Consider the following 15,003-nt stretch of genomic DNA (forward strand, 5'->3'; position numbering starts at 1 on the left):
TGGAGTTACTGGCGTGTCATAGTTTAAGCTAGATAAGGTGGGCGAGGTAATATCTTTTATTGAACCAACTTCAGTTGGTGAGAGACACAAACTTTCAAACTTAGTCCAATAAAAGATATTACCTCACCCACCTTGCCTCTCTAATATCCTAGGAGTGACATGGGTACAACTACACTGCATACATAGTGTAGCTTAAACTAACAGACTTTATATTTTGTTATATATATTTGGATACATAAAAATTACTTTAAAAGTAAAGATTGAATGACTGTTGCCATAGCAAACATTTTGAAAGTGTAATCTGCTTGTTCACTAGGCGGAATAAAGACTATTTGACCCATTTTACTAAAACAAACGATGCTGTAAGCAAGGAATCAGGAAAAGTCACATGAAACAGTAATGCACATTGCTACTACAAATTGCAGAATATGCTTATTTTAAAAAAATCTAAAAAGCTTCTTTCTTTCGAGAGGATTTTTTTTTGTAGGGGACAACATATATTGCTTTCTAATGTATGCATTTGCTTCTGGTTGATGACACTTTCTAGTGTTCAATGAAATTTCAAAAATAAACAAAGACTACAGCACTGCTAGTAATCTGTACATGAAATGCCTTCATTCTACTAATGTCTTAGGAGAAGCCTAAAACGTCACATTTCCCCTCTTATTGCTAGTAGGCTGAGGAACACAATGACATTGGGAATAAAAGAATCTTGTAAAATCAGTTCACAAAAATAATAATCAAACATTTATCTGTATTCTAAACATTAAATATCCTTGTCTATACAATGCACGGTAATTTATATTTACAGAAATAACAGACTGTTTATGTATAAATCTTTCTGTCTACCTGGTCCTTTTGGTCAGTCAGTGAGAGATGTTCATCATCTACTTCCAACATTAGTTCCTTCACTTTCCGTTCAAGTCTGCGATTGCTTAGCTGGAGATTAGCCCGATCCCTAAAAAACACAGACATGTAGAAATGGCAGCTGGAATCATTCCAAATTCTTCTGAGCCTATGCCCTTGTGATATTGTAAGTGCAAAATAAATACTAATGGCATCTGCTTTGATGTACTGATTCTACGAAACATATTGACATTTTATTCAAAGCATAAACACTTAAGGAAAAATATACTTATTTTCTCAATGCCGTACTGAGAAAATTCAGAAGGCAAGAAGCACTTCTCACCAAAAATAAATGCTGAAATGCATCTGCAAACGGAAATGTTTAATTATAGCTGGCATTTCTTTGACTATAACTGATGGCAGCTATTGATAAAATAAGAGATATGTCTAACGCTACTAGTATGGCAACTCAGTGTTAGGGGTTATATAGCAATTCCCATATTGATTTTGTATTGATGTAGCAATTAAAAAGAACATGTTAAATGCTTGCTTTTAAATAAAACGTCGTGCAAATTCAGTGCTTGTGAAAATTTTTTGCAATCATAGGCCTGGAGACCACACAACCTTCCAAGTCACACTAAATTAGCACAATGCCACCCATCTATGTGCACACATACTTTCCAGGCTCTGGATTTAGCTTATTTTACCTCTCTTCATTTTCTAGCCGTCCCTCTAGCTCAGTGATCCTTGCTTCCATTTGAGCAACAAGTCCTTCTTTACTGGACCTATAAGAACCTTCAAGGTGAAGGATTCGGCTCTTCAAATCTTTGTTCTAGAATTAGAACATAGATTATTACTATTATATATATATATATATATATAAATAAAATAAAATCAGCATTGGCATATTAACGAACATAAGCATTGCTCAATACAAAACAAGTCCACGCAGAGAAACACAGGGGCTAAGGTGCTTTTACATCCAGTGAGTAAGCAAAAAGAGTATTACACTTGTCCAAAAAAAGTCATCCAGTGAAATCTTTGTGAGGAGGCTTGTAACCCCTAGCTAACCCATCTTTGTGTTTCAAAGTTACTCTCTGGAGAATTTAATCAAGATTTAGAATTAAAAACAGGCCTGAACTGGATTCCTTAGCTTGAAGTCCCCAAAACCTTTGGAAAGTTTGGCTGTAGCTCTGAGTTTTCTAGCTTGTGACCCCCCCATTCACTGTTCTGTACATAGCTCAATATTTCCTATATCACATTGGAATTATTTTAAGCTACATGATAAATTGTTTTGTCTTAAATTCTGAACACCTCTATGGCCGGCTGCTGCATATATAATAAAAGGTGTCACATACGTGTGAGCACTATTATAGCTTTGTCCAGCGCCACTGTTGTGGGCAAGGATCTGACAATGTTTCCATTCTTAATACTTCAATTCTTACTTTTAAAAGGTCTGTGATTTGGTCATGCAATTCCTTTGCAGGTGTAAATCACTCAGACACTGTAGCTTTTTCCTTGTGAGATTGGGTTAAGCAGGTAACCCACATGGAGTTTAAGTTAAGTTATGGGTGCACAAAACAAAGAAGGTTCCTGGCTTGGGTGATTTTTTCCTAAAACCGAAAACTACTTTTTAAATTAAATATTCCAGGCAGAACCTAATGTCAACTAATCAAATTTGATCTTTTGAGCAGAAAAGAAAAACAAGCAAGATAACTTGTCAGAAATCAATAAGATGAAATTCAATAAAAGACAAATGCAAAGTAGTTCACTTGGGAAGGAAAAATCAAATGTACACCTACAAAATGGGGAGCAACTGGCCAGGTGGTAGTACTGTTGAAAAGGATCTGCGGGTTATCGTGGATGACAAGTTGAACATGAGTAAACAATGTGATGCAGTTGGCTAATGTCATTCTTGGGTGCAATGCTGTTGTAGCTATATTAGTTCCAGGATATTCGAGCGGGTGAGGGAATACCTTTTATTGGATCAACTTCTGCAGGTGAAAGAGAAAAGCTTTCACGTTTACACAGAGCTTGAAAGCTTGTCTCTTTCACCAGCAGAAGTTGGTCCAATAAAAGGTATTCCCTCACCCACCTTGTCTCTTAGGTGTACTAACGGGAGTGTGGTAACTGTCCCACTATACCTGGCACTGGTGAGGCCTCAGCTGGAGCACTCTGTCCAATTCTGGGAGCCACGCTTTAAGAAAGATGTGGACAAATTGGAGAGAGCTCAGGGGAAAGCAACAAAAACAATAAAAGGTTTAGAAAACCTGATCTATGGGTATGTCTACACTATGGAATAAGGTCGAATTTATAGAAGTCGGTTTTTTAGAAATCGGTTTTATATATTCGAGTGTGTGTGTCCCCACAGAAAATGCTCTAAGTGCATTAAGTGCATTAACTCGGCGGAGTGCTTCCACAGTACCGAGGCTAGAGTCGACTTCCGGAGCGTTGCACTGTGGGTAGCTATCCCACAGTTCCCGCAGTCTCCGCTGCCCATTGGAATTCTGGGTTGAGATCCCAATGCCTGATGGGGCTAAAACATTGTCGCGGGTGGTTCTGGGTACATATCGTCAGTCCCCCCTTCCCTCCCTCCCTCCGTGAAAGCAAGGGCAGACAATCGTTTCGCGCCTTTTTTCCTGAGTTACCTGTGCGGACGCCATACCACGGCAAGCATGGAGCCCGCTCAGGTAACCGTCACCGTATGTCTCCTGGGTGCTGGCAGACGCGGTACTGCATTGCTACACAGTAGCAGCAACCCATTGCCTTGTGGCAGCAGACGGTACAATACGACTGGTAGCCGTCATCGTCATGTCCAAGGTACTCCTGGCCGCGTCGGCTGGGAGCGCCTGGGCAGACATGGGCGCAGGGACTAAATTTGGAGTGACTTGACCAGGTCATTCTCTTTAGTCCTGCAGTCAGTCCTATTGAACCGTCTTATGGTGAGCAGGCAGGCAATATGGATTGCTAGCAGTCCTATTGTACCGTCTTCTGCCGAGCAGCCATGAGATGTGGATGGCATGCAGTCCTTCTGCGCCGTCTGCTGCCAGCCAAAGATGTAAAAGATAGATGGAGTGGATCAAAACAAGAAATAGACCAGATTTGTTTTGTACTCATTTGCCTCCTCCCCCATCTAGGGGACTCATTTCTCTAGGTCACACTGCAGTCACTCACAGAGAAGGTGCAGCCAGGTAAATCTAGCCATGTATCAATCAGAGGCCAGGCTAACCTCCTTGTTCCAATAAGAACAATAACTTAGGTGCACCATTTCTTATTGGAACCCTCCGTGAAGTCCTGCCTGAAATACTCCTTGATGTAAAGCCACCCCCTTTGTTGATTTTAGCTCCCTGAAGCCAACCCTGTAAGCCGTGTCGTCAGTCGCCCCTCCCTCTGTCAGAGCAACGGCAGACAATCATTCCGCGCCTTTTTTCTGTGCGGACGCCATACCAAGGCAAGCATGGAGGCCGCTCAGCTCACTTTGGCAATTAGGAGCACATTAAACACCACATGCATTATCCAGCAGTATATGCAGCACCAGAACCTGGCAAAGCGATACCGGGCGAGGAGGCGACGTCAGCGCGAGTGTCCGTGAGTGATCAGGACATGGACACAGATTTCTCTGAAAGCATGGGCCCTGCCAATGCATGCATCATGGTGCTAATGGGGCAGGTTCATGCTGTGGAACGTCGATTCTGGGCTCGGGAAACAAGCACAGACTGGTGGGACCGCATAGTGTTGCAGGTCTGGGACGATTCCCAGTGGCTGCGAAACTTTCGCATGCGTAAGGGCACTTTCATGGAACTTTGTGACTTGCTTTCCCCTGCCCTGAAGCGCATGAATACCAAGATGAGAGCAGCCCTCACAGTTGAGAAGCGAGTGGCGATAGCCCTGTGGAAGCTTGCAACGCCAGACAGCTACCGGTCAGTTGGGAATCAATTTGGAGTGGGCAAATCTACTGTTGGGGCTGCTGTGATGCAAGTAGCCCACGCAATCAAAGATCTGCTGATATCAAGGGTAGTGACCCTGGGAAATGTGCAGGTCATAGTGGATGGCTTTGCTGCAATGGGATTCCCTAACTGTGGTGGGGCCATAGACAGAACCCATATCCCTATCTTGGCACCGGAGCACCAAGCCGCCGAGTACATAAACCGCAAGGGGTACTTTTCAATAGTGCTGCAAGCTCTGGTGGATCACAAGGGACGTTTCACCAACATCAACGTGGGATGGCCGGGAAAGGTACATGACGCTCGCATCTTCAGGAACTCTGGTCTGTTTCAAAAGCTGCAAGAAGGGACTTTATTCCCAGACCAGAAAATAACTGTTGGGGATGTTGAAATGCCTATATGTATCCTTGGGGACCCAGCCTACCCCTTAATGCCATGGCTCATGAAGCCGTACACAGGCAGCCTGGACAGTAGTCAGGAGCTGTTCAACTACAGGCTGAGCAAGTGCAGAATGGTGGTAGAATGTGCATTTGGACGTTTAAAGGCGCGCTGGTGCAGTTTACTGACTCGCTTAGACCTCAGCGAAACCAATATTCCCACTGTTATTACTGCTTGCTATGTGCTCCACAATATCTGTGAGAGTAAGGGGGAGACGTTTATGGCGGGGTGGGAGGTTGAGGCAAATCGCCTGGCTGCTGGTTACGCGCAGCCAGACACCAGGGCGGTTAGAAGAGCACAGGAGGGCGCGGTACACATCAGAGAAGCTTCGAAAACCAGTTTCATGACTGGCCAGGCTACGGTGTGAAAGTTCTGTTTGTTTCTCCTTGATGAAACCCCCCGCCCCTTGGTTCACTCTACTTCCCTGTAAGCTAACCACCCTCTCCTCCTCCCTTCGATCACCGCTTGCAGAGGCAATAAAGTCATTGTTGCTTCACATTCATGCATTCTTTATTCATTCATCACACAAATAGGGGGATGACTACCAAGGTAGCCCAGGAGGGGTGGTGGAGGAAGGAAGGAAAATGCCACACAGCACTTTAAAAGTTTACAACTTTAAAATTTATTGAATGACAGCCTTCTTTTTTTGGGCAATCCTCTGTGGCGGAGTGGCTGGTTGGCCGGTGGCTCCCCCACCGCGTTCTTGGGCGTCTGGGTGTGGAGGCTATGGAACTTGGGGAGGAGGGCGGTTGGTTACACAGGGGCTGTAGTGGCAGTCTGTGCTCCAGCTGCCTTTGCTGCAGCTCAGCCATACACTGGAGCATACTGGTTTGATCCTCCAGCAGCCTCAGCATTGAATCCTGCCTCCTCTCATCACGCTGCCGCCACCTTTCAGCTTCAGCCCTCTCTTCAGCCCGCCACCTCTCCTCCCGGTCATTTTGTGCTTTCCTGCACTCTGACATTATTTGCCTCCACGCATTCGTCTGTGCTCTGTCAGTGTGGGAGGACAGCATGAGTTCAGAGAACATTTCATCTCGAGTGCATTTTTTTTTCTTTCTAATCTTCACTAGCCTCTGGGAAGGAGAAGATCCTGTGATCATTGAAACACATGCAGCTGGTGGAGAAAAAAAAAGGGACAGCGGTATTTAAAAAGACACATTTTATAAAACACTGGCTACACTCTTTCAGGGTAAACCTTGCTGTTAACATTACATACATAGCACATGTGCTTTTGTTACAAGGTCGCATTTTGCCTCCCCCCACCGCGTGGCTACCCCCTCAACCATCCCCCCCCCTGTGGCTAACAGCAGGGAACATTTCTGTTCAGCCGCAGGCAAACAGCCCAGTAGGAATGGGCTCCTCTGAGTGTCCTCTGAAGAAAAGCACCCTATTTCAACCAGGTGACCATGGATTATATCTCACTCTCCTGAGGATAACACAGAGAGATAAAGAACGGATGTTGTTTGAACGCCAGCAAACATACACTGCAATGCTTTGTTGTACAATGATTCCCGAGTACGTGTTACTGGCCTGGAGTGGTAAAGTGCCCTACCATGAAGGACGCAATAAGTCTGCCCTCCCCAGAAACCTTTTGCAAAGGCTTTGGGAGTATATCCAGGAGAGCCGCGAATGCCAGAGCAAAGTAATCCTTTCACATGCTTGCTTTTAAACCATGTATAGTATTTTAAAAGGTACACTCACCGGAGGTCCCTTCTCCGCCTGCTGGGTCCAGGAGGCAGCCTTGGGTGGGTTCGGGGGGTACTGGCTCCAGGTCCAGGGTGAGAAACAGTTCCTGGCTGTCGGGAAAACCGGTTTCTCCGCTTGCTTGCTGTGAGCTATCTACAACCTCATCATCATCATCATCATCTTCGTCCCCAAAACCTGCTTCCGTATTGCCTCCATCTCCATTGAAGGAGTCAAACAACACGGCTGGGGTAGTGGTGGCTGAACCCCCTAAAATGGCATGCAGCTCATCATAGAAGCGGCATGTTTGGGGCTCTGACCCAGAGCGGCCGTTCGTCTCTCTGGTTTTCTGGTAGGCTTGCCTCAGCTCCTTCAGTTTCACGCGGCACTGCTTCGGGTCCCTGTTATGGCCTCTGTCCTTCATGCCCTGGGAGATTTTGACAAAGGTTTTGGCATTTCGAAAACTGGAACGGAGTTCTGATAGCACGGATTCCTCTCCCCATACAGCGATCAGATCCCGTACCTCCCGTTCGGTCCATGCTGGAGCTCTTTTGCGATTCTGGGACTCCATCATGGTCACCTCTGCTGATGAGCTCTGCATGGTCACCTGCAGCTTGCCACGCTGGCCAAATAGGAAATGAGATTCAAAAGATCGCGGTTCTTTTCCTGTCTACCTGGCCAGTGCATCTGAGTTGAGAGTGCTGTCCAGAGCGGTCAAAATGGAGCACTCTGGGATAGCTTCCGGAGGCCAATACCGTCGAATTGTGTCCACAGTACCCCAAATTCGACCCGGCAAGGCCAATTTAAGCACTAATCCACTTGTCAGGGGTGGAGTAAGGAAATCGATTTTAAGAGCCCTTTAAGTCGAAATAAAGGGCTTCATCGTGTGGACGGTTGCAGGTTTACATCGATTTAATGCTGCTAAATTCGACCTAAAGTCCTAGTGTAGACCAGGGCTATGAGGAAAGGTTAAAAAACTAGGCCTGTTTTTCCTGAGAAAACAAGACTGAGTGGGGACCTGATAACAGTTTTCAAATATATTAATGGCTGTTATAAAGAGGACATTGATGAATTGTTCTCCATGTCCTCTAAAGGTAGGACAAGACGTAATGGGCTTAATCTGCAGCAAGGGAGATTTATGCTAGATATTTGGAAAAAACTTTCTAACTATAAGGGCTGTTAAACTCTGGAATAGGCTTCCAAGGGAGGTTGTGGAACCCCCATCATTGGAGGTTTTTAATAACCGGATGGACAAACCTGTCAGGGAGCGTCTGGGTTTCCTTAGTCCTCCTTCAGCACAGGGTGCTAGACTTGATAACTTCTTGAGGTCCCTTCCAGCCCTACATTTCTATGATGCTGTGATTTATCATATTTGTGGTACAATCTACAGTCTATTGTTATTTTTGCATCTCAACTATAATATGCATGATGAAAAATACTGCACAGTAAACTAAAAGACAAGTCACTGTATTATATTCATATGCCAGATCATTATATTCCGAACAATCCATAAGCGGACTCAGATACATATTAACTAACTTCAAGGAAAACAGAAGACTTTTTAATCAAAAGAAGTTCATCTAGGTTTTCAATGAGGTTTCCTTTTCCCTCCTAGGACCCGCACATTTAAAAAAGTATATAATCAGTCGTGAGAGATAAGTCACTCAAGTTTCATTCTAAGTTATCATGTGGTCACTAGAAACTCTCCATAGATTTATGTATCTTCTCTCACTTTAACAATCCATTACTCGCCATGCGATGCCATAGGGAAATCTCTGATCTCTTAAAAAACAGACTCTCTACCATCAGCAGTATAAAATAAACGTACAATTAGAAGCTATCAGAGAAACACAGTGGGTGAGGTAATATCTTTTAAGCTTTTGAAGCTTGTCTCTCTCAGCAACAGAAGTTGGTCCAACAAAGGATATTACCTCACCCATCTTGACTCTCTAATATCCTGGGACTGACACAGCTACAGCAACACTGCATATAACAAGTAGAAGCTATGACACCGAGTATGGTTTTATGAGTTTCAAAATACACCAATCAGCAAGAGACTGAAGTTATACTCTAGTACATTGTTTGCATGAAAATGTACAGACAGTGTTCATTTAAGACACATGCGTAACATTTTTAAAGTTTCAACTTAATAAACTTATGTCAAAGTTCTCTTAAAGAGCCCCTCAATCATTACAAAAGAAAGTTAAAAATCAAGTAGCAGTGAGAAGCTTATATGAAGAGTAGGATAATATTGGAAAAAAAAGTTTTGAGTTATGTTACCTCAAGATGTGAACTTCTCAACTCTCTTAAGTTATAATTTACTGGGCTATAGTGGGATAAATCAGCCTGTAACTGGAGGATCTATGGGGAAAACCCAACTCCTGATTTATCAGTAGGCGGCACTCTTTCCTTTAAACTCATTACTGAGGTGATGTCTAGCATTACGTTGCCATGGCTGACTCAGATGAGTCAGCATTGCAGGATCAGGCTCTAAAATGGGGTGAAACGGTTCCATCGCACTTTTTGTAAGACTATGGGCATGAACTTTGGAATCCTGCCCCGATCTAATTCTGGTAGTTACATTCTACCTATCTAAATACCTCTTTTATTGCAAGTGGATAAAGTATTGTTCATCTTCTTTTATCCTAAACAATCAAGCGGTCCTGTTAAATAATACTTGATTTGTTCGACCACAGTGGGGGCTGTGTGTCAGCAGTTCCAAGCATATGTCTGTCTGTAAATTGCTTTGTAACCCACCAGGATGAAAGGCACAATAAAAATGGAAGATTATCTGTCTGCAAGGGAGAGCATGATAACTGTTTCACAGACATTATCAAATAATTTTAAAATACTTCCCATTGTATAAGATAAAAATTTAGGGAACAGAAGGTAACAGTTCTTTTTATTTCACAAGAATGCTACTTTTCTGGAGTATTGTTATTATTTCTGCAAAAGCAAATATCAGAGCAAAACTGTGACTGCTTAAAATTATTATTTTGGTAATGGTATGCAGGCCTCTAAAATTGTATTTAGAGTTTGGAAGATTTCTCCCTCAAAATCTGATGAAGGTTTTAGATCTAGGCTAGTTGACAGTATTTTTGACATTTTACTGCGTTTTCCCTACATTAGTCTTAAAACCAATCAATATAATTGGTAGTTCATTTTTCTGAAACTAATAATTGTACAAAAACAATTGTTATATTTATTATTTATAATGTCTTTCATCCCAAAACATATAGACAGACTGTATACGGTATAGGGATTCCTTCCCCATCACTGAAATACTGCCATCTCCGAGATGAAAATAGGAGCTGATAAAACTACAGAGCACTGTACAGTACAGTGGGTTAGGAAATAAAAGTGACAAATGTATTTAATTGAAACTGCAGGGGAAATCAGTGATGAAGAATGTAATTACAGAGTTGAAATTCAGCCAGAATAATGGGAACAATATCTTTACTCTTATGAAACTTGCCTTGGGATCTTTATTGACAAGTGGTCAGAAACTCACTTTCATCTTATCTCTTCTAAAGATGGTAGGTACATCAAGCTCACTAAGCTGAGGTCACATAAACGAGTGAATCACCAGCACTACTGCCCACAGCCCTCAGATGCCACTTGAATGCTTCCAATCAAGGCATGAATCTACCATGACCGTGCTCAGCTTGTGAGATTTGTAGGGATCACACATTGAGGTGGTATGGCTGCAACCGTTACCTGTCTTTCCAATGAAATCTTGTCACACTCCAAATCTTGTCTTGTAGCTCTTTCTTGAAGTAGTTCATTCCTCATTTGTTCAATCTATTATAAAAAGAAAAGCCAGAAACTTCAGTTCAGTGATTCAGCATCTATATTATTTATTTATTCAGAAGTATGAAATTCCCCTTTCCATAAGTGGCATATTGAATAGCTGTTACAACTACAACTCTGGACAAAAAAGACTGACACCTTCCATACTTCAGCTGATAAAACACCCCTATCAATAAAGAATTAATATAGGGCTATACCATTCCTCTGTTTTATCTGAGTACTTGTTTCCACTGGAAAATCCTTGTGAAGATCAAAGAAATATAACAGCTGCTGGGAACCATACAACTTCACCCTTAGAAGAAAACCAATATGGGAGCCGTTACTGAGCTATAGCCATATCAGTGCAACAAGGCAGTGATGCCCAAATTCCCTTCTGCCCCTGCTCCTTCTGGGGTTGCCATCAAAATCATTACAAATGCCTTTGCAAGTAGTTCATGTATTTACAGTATTTATGCTATATCCTAGATAGTACCTAGTGTAAAGAATATCGTCTAGGGGATACATTGAATACCATGATAGCACCAATTACAGTTCTTGTGAAGACTTTTGTGAAGCTTTCAGTAGTGACCACTCTATTTTCCCCCAGAGTCGACCCATGCCTACTGATGGGCGGGAGGGGGGGGCAGAGTGAGGGCAGCTGGCTTCAGCAATGTTACTGAGCATACTCAGTCCAAGCCAAGCAGCAAATTTAGGGGGCACGTGACCCCGCATACTCCTCCCCACGTCGACTCTGTTTTCTAAACTACTATAGTTATGTATTAACTCAGGCTGAGTAAACATACTAACTAACTTTCACTTCAAATAAATCTGTAACAGAGTTATCTTACAAAAACCTTTATGTAGCCATCAGGGAATCTTACATACAAATGAAATAAACAATGTGGAGACTGTGACGGTTAAACAAGCAGCACATATAGAACAGTTTATCCTGGGTCACTTTCACCAAATTATCACCTTAAAAATCATATCTTTAACTAATCACACGTTGAAAAGTGGTCATTTAAGTTGTTCCTATAAGTTTTATATAAATACAAACAGCAATGGAATTGCATGCAGTTGTACGTGTTTTATCCAAGTGGCATTTCACAACAGCAGAGACATTCCTGAACACTAAGGTCATATTAGTTACTGGACTAAAAATGTTAGCACATGGCTCCATTCTGGCAACAGCTAAATGGAGTTCTTATGGAACTAATTGTTGCCTATAGGCCTGGAGGTGCAATAATACCTCGGGGGTGGTTTTTCCCCTTCTTTAAATACAATAAACAAACATTTGCTCAGTTAAGATTTAATGAAAGATTGTTTTAGTACTTTACCCTTTTATGCTTTATGAAGATATCTTTAAGGAGGCAGTTATAAGCCCCCAAAAAATTCAAGATGACACAGGAGTATCTAGGTTAACTAGGGATTTCAAAAAGATCCTCAGCCTAACATTAGGAGTAATTTTAATGCCCCCACAAAAGGATGACTAAACGGAGTGAGCAGGGCCGTCCCTAGGGGGGTGCAGGACCCGGGACGGAAGTGACGAATCCATCACTTCCGAGACTGATTGCCAGCCAATCACACCAGCCAACGGTGTCCCTCAAAGCGCGGTGCCTCGAGCGGTCACCCTGATTCACCGTACCCGAGGGATGGCTCTGAGAGTGAGTTGCAAAGCTTTCTTAAAGTTTGTTTTGATGCACAAATGTGTATGATCATTGTGTATATCACCATTCCTGATCTTTAAATCCGGGGGTGCTGAGAGCCATTGAACCAAACTGTAAATCCGATATATGATGGAAACCACTTCAAGCCAGGGTTGCACCCCCAGCACCCATAGTTTCAGCACCTATGTTTACATCATAGATTCATAGATACTAAGGTCAGAAGGGACCATTATGATCATCTAGTCCGACCTCCTGCACAACGTAGTCCACAGAATCTCACCCACCCACTCCTGCGAAAAACCTTGTTAGTAGATCATCTATCCACTTGTTAACATAAAAGGAAAAAGCCCTGTTGTCAGGGTTATGAAGAAATTATTCATTCTGCTATAATTGCTTCAGTGATGCAAATAGGCACAGGAAAATAAAGCAAGATCTGAAGTAAAATGAGTGACTAATTAAAAACGCAACTGTTAACTAGAGAAAGGGTTTTTGTTAGATATTCTAACTTGTTTAATGGGCCACAATGTAGCTCCACACACTAAAGCACTATTGTGCTCTTACTGTGCTCAGAGGCCATGACAAACAACTGTGCACAACCATCACCAGATCTTAAATTAGGGAAGTATTTAAAGGATGATTATTATATCGCCAAGATAATTTCTGCGGCTGCTTGATGTTTCATAGTAAAAGTAGTGTCACAAAAAAGAAAGGGAGAGGAGAAGAATACAGTCTGATTAGAGTGGACCCCAAGCAGGAATTACACACAAATTACCATAAGAAGAGGAACAACAGGGTGCAAATCCTGTTGTAGACCAGCTCCCGGTTGTCCCCCTGTACTTATCATTAACAAATACACAACACTAAATGCAAAGGAAAAACAATACCCCGAAAATTGTGCTCTGAAAGACAACACAGCAGTTAAAATTTACTGTAGGTCTGTAGCATGCAGTGCTTTGTGCTCAGATTCTACCTTTTTAAACATATATAATATATTCTAATTACATTAAAAGCATAAACTAACTGTGCAGCTAAAGGCAACAGTTATCACAGCTGGATTTAGAGAAAGCTAAAAAGAAAGCATTGTAAGAAGTAATAGTATCAGATTCTACAAAGCTGTATTAAACATAACAGCAATTAGTGCCAGCTTTAGGATTAGAAGCAGCTGTGGAGTTTGAGGTTAGTGAAAAGTAATTTGATTTCTAATAACCTTTTAGATGCTATCACCATTGTTTGCCATCTCCCACTGAGTACAAAGCCTACATTTCATGAGCAAGGAAAAGTGAAAAAAATGTATATTAACCTACTGTACATGTACAGTTCTCAAGCAGCTGACTCAACAACAACAAACAAAGACAGCTAAGACAGCTAATAAAAATTGTCATCCATCATTGAAAAGAAACTTCCATTTCTACATTTTCACTTACTAGCTTTGCACACCTGATGCCAACTAAGGAGCAGGTGTACAGCAATCCATTGGGACTATTCTACCAAAAGGAAGTGAAGGACACAGCCTATGCAACTTTATCCTCCCAGATTTACTCTGCCACTGCCATGGAAACTGGGCTCACTCTCACGGTTACTGGAAACCACTCTGATATCAATAGATTCATGTTTGTATTTTTTGTGTGTGTGCACAAAGATTGGTGAAGCCATGTCAAACGTGTTTCCATTATGTTAGCAGAAACAAAGTAGCCCAAATAATTTCCTTTCTTTGCTGACAAAAATGCTGTATACTAAAATCTTTGGGCCCTATCCTCCTCCCCTTGACTTCAAAAGGCAGCAGGACTGCTCCCTCCTCCCTCTTGTGTTTGGTAAAGTCTTTACTTTTAACATAATTAGTAGCACTTTATCACAGATAAAAATGCAAGATGGGCCAGATCCATAACATTTGTATCCTGATCCTATGTTCCCCAATACTCAAAGCTGTTCAGATCAGGTTTTAGTTAGGCCCAGCCATGAAAGTAATGTCTGAATGCAAAGTTCCCCAAGGTTTGGAGCTCTTTGGAAGAGGAGTTTGGATTCAGGCCTATCATTTGCTTTTCAAATTAATGAACAAACATTTTAGCTTTTAATCCTTTGAGAAACTGATACTGGTAGTGCGAGTCTATGCAGACTAACCAAGATAACATTTCTACTTTGCAGTGATCCAATACTTTGAGCTCAAGTATTCCTTTCAGTTATTTCTGGTAACTGCATGTATTTTGCACAGGAAATGGATCTTCTCTGAAGGTACAATTTGTCATATTCAGGATTCATAGTAGAAATTGATGGTGTATGGTTGATCCAGTTCAGGAAAAATAAACCTCTTCAACAATCTGAAGTTACTCCAAATCAAATTTTTATGGAGGGCTGATATTAAGTCCATATAACAACTAAAGAAACCATTTCCACACACACTTATTAGTTGTATTGTGGTGCTCCCAAAAACTCTCAACTAGAGGCAGCCACCACTGCACCAGGTTCTATAGAATCACATACTAAAAGACAGTCCCTACTTGGAAGAGTTTACAACCTAGAAGATAAAAGGCAGATGAAAGAAGGGAGAACAGCATACAACATACTGACTGTCATAAACATAACGCTGTAAGCCTATCATCAGGGTAATTGTGGACAGAGGCAGGTGTGGAGACAGACGA

At 42.1% G+C, this 15,003-nt stretch overlaps 2 protein-coding genes across 4 annotated transcripts in view; both read right to left on the minus strand.

The window, feature by feature from the left end:
• CGNL1 (cingulin like 1) overlaps nucleotides 1-15,003 on the minus strand; it is a 114,492-nt gene that overhangs the window by 4,305 nt on the left and 95,184 nt on the right. For all 3 annotated transcript variants that reach the window (XM_074966261.1, XM_074966260.1, XM_074966259.1), the window contains exons 15-17: nucleotides 10,629-10,712; nucleotides 1,554-1,678; nucleotides 850-958 (exon numbers count right to left, since the gene is read on the minus strand). In XM_074966261.1, the coding sequence (XP_074822362.1) occupies nucleotides 850-958; nucleotides 1,554-1,678; nucleotides 10,629-10,712 (318 nt within the window). The remainder of the gene's footprint in view (nucleotides 1-849; nucleotides 959-1,553; nucleotides 1,679-10,628; nucleotides 10,713-15,003) is intronic.
• On the minus strand, nucleotides 5,828-7,728 carry LOC141994630 (uncharacterized). Its single transcript, XM_074964861.1, has 2 exons — nucleotides 6,930-7,728; nucleotides 5,828-6,342 (listed from the first exon to the last, which is right to left on the minus strand). Exons 1-2 carry the CDS (start codon nucleotides 7,510-7,512, stop codon nucleotides 5,828-5,830), a joined length of 1,098 nt encoding a protein of 365 aa, XP_074820962.1. The 5' UTR covers nucleotides 7,513-7,728.

The sequence above is a fragment of the Natator depressus genome, chromosome 10 (assembly GCF_965152275.1).
Source record: "Natator depressus isolate rNatDep1 chromosome 10, rNatDep2.hap1, whole genome shotgun sequence".
Classification (NCBI taxonomy): domain Eukaryota; kingdom Metazoa; phylum Chordata; order Testudines; family Cheloniidae; genus Natator; species Natator depressus.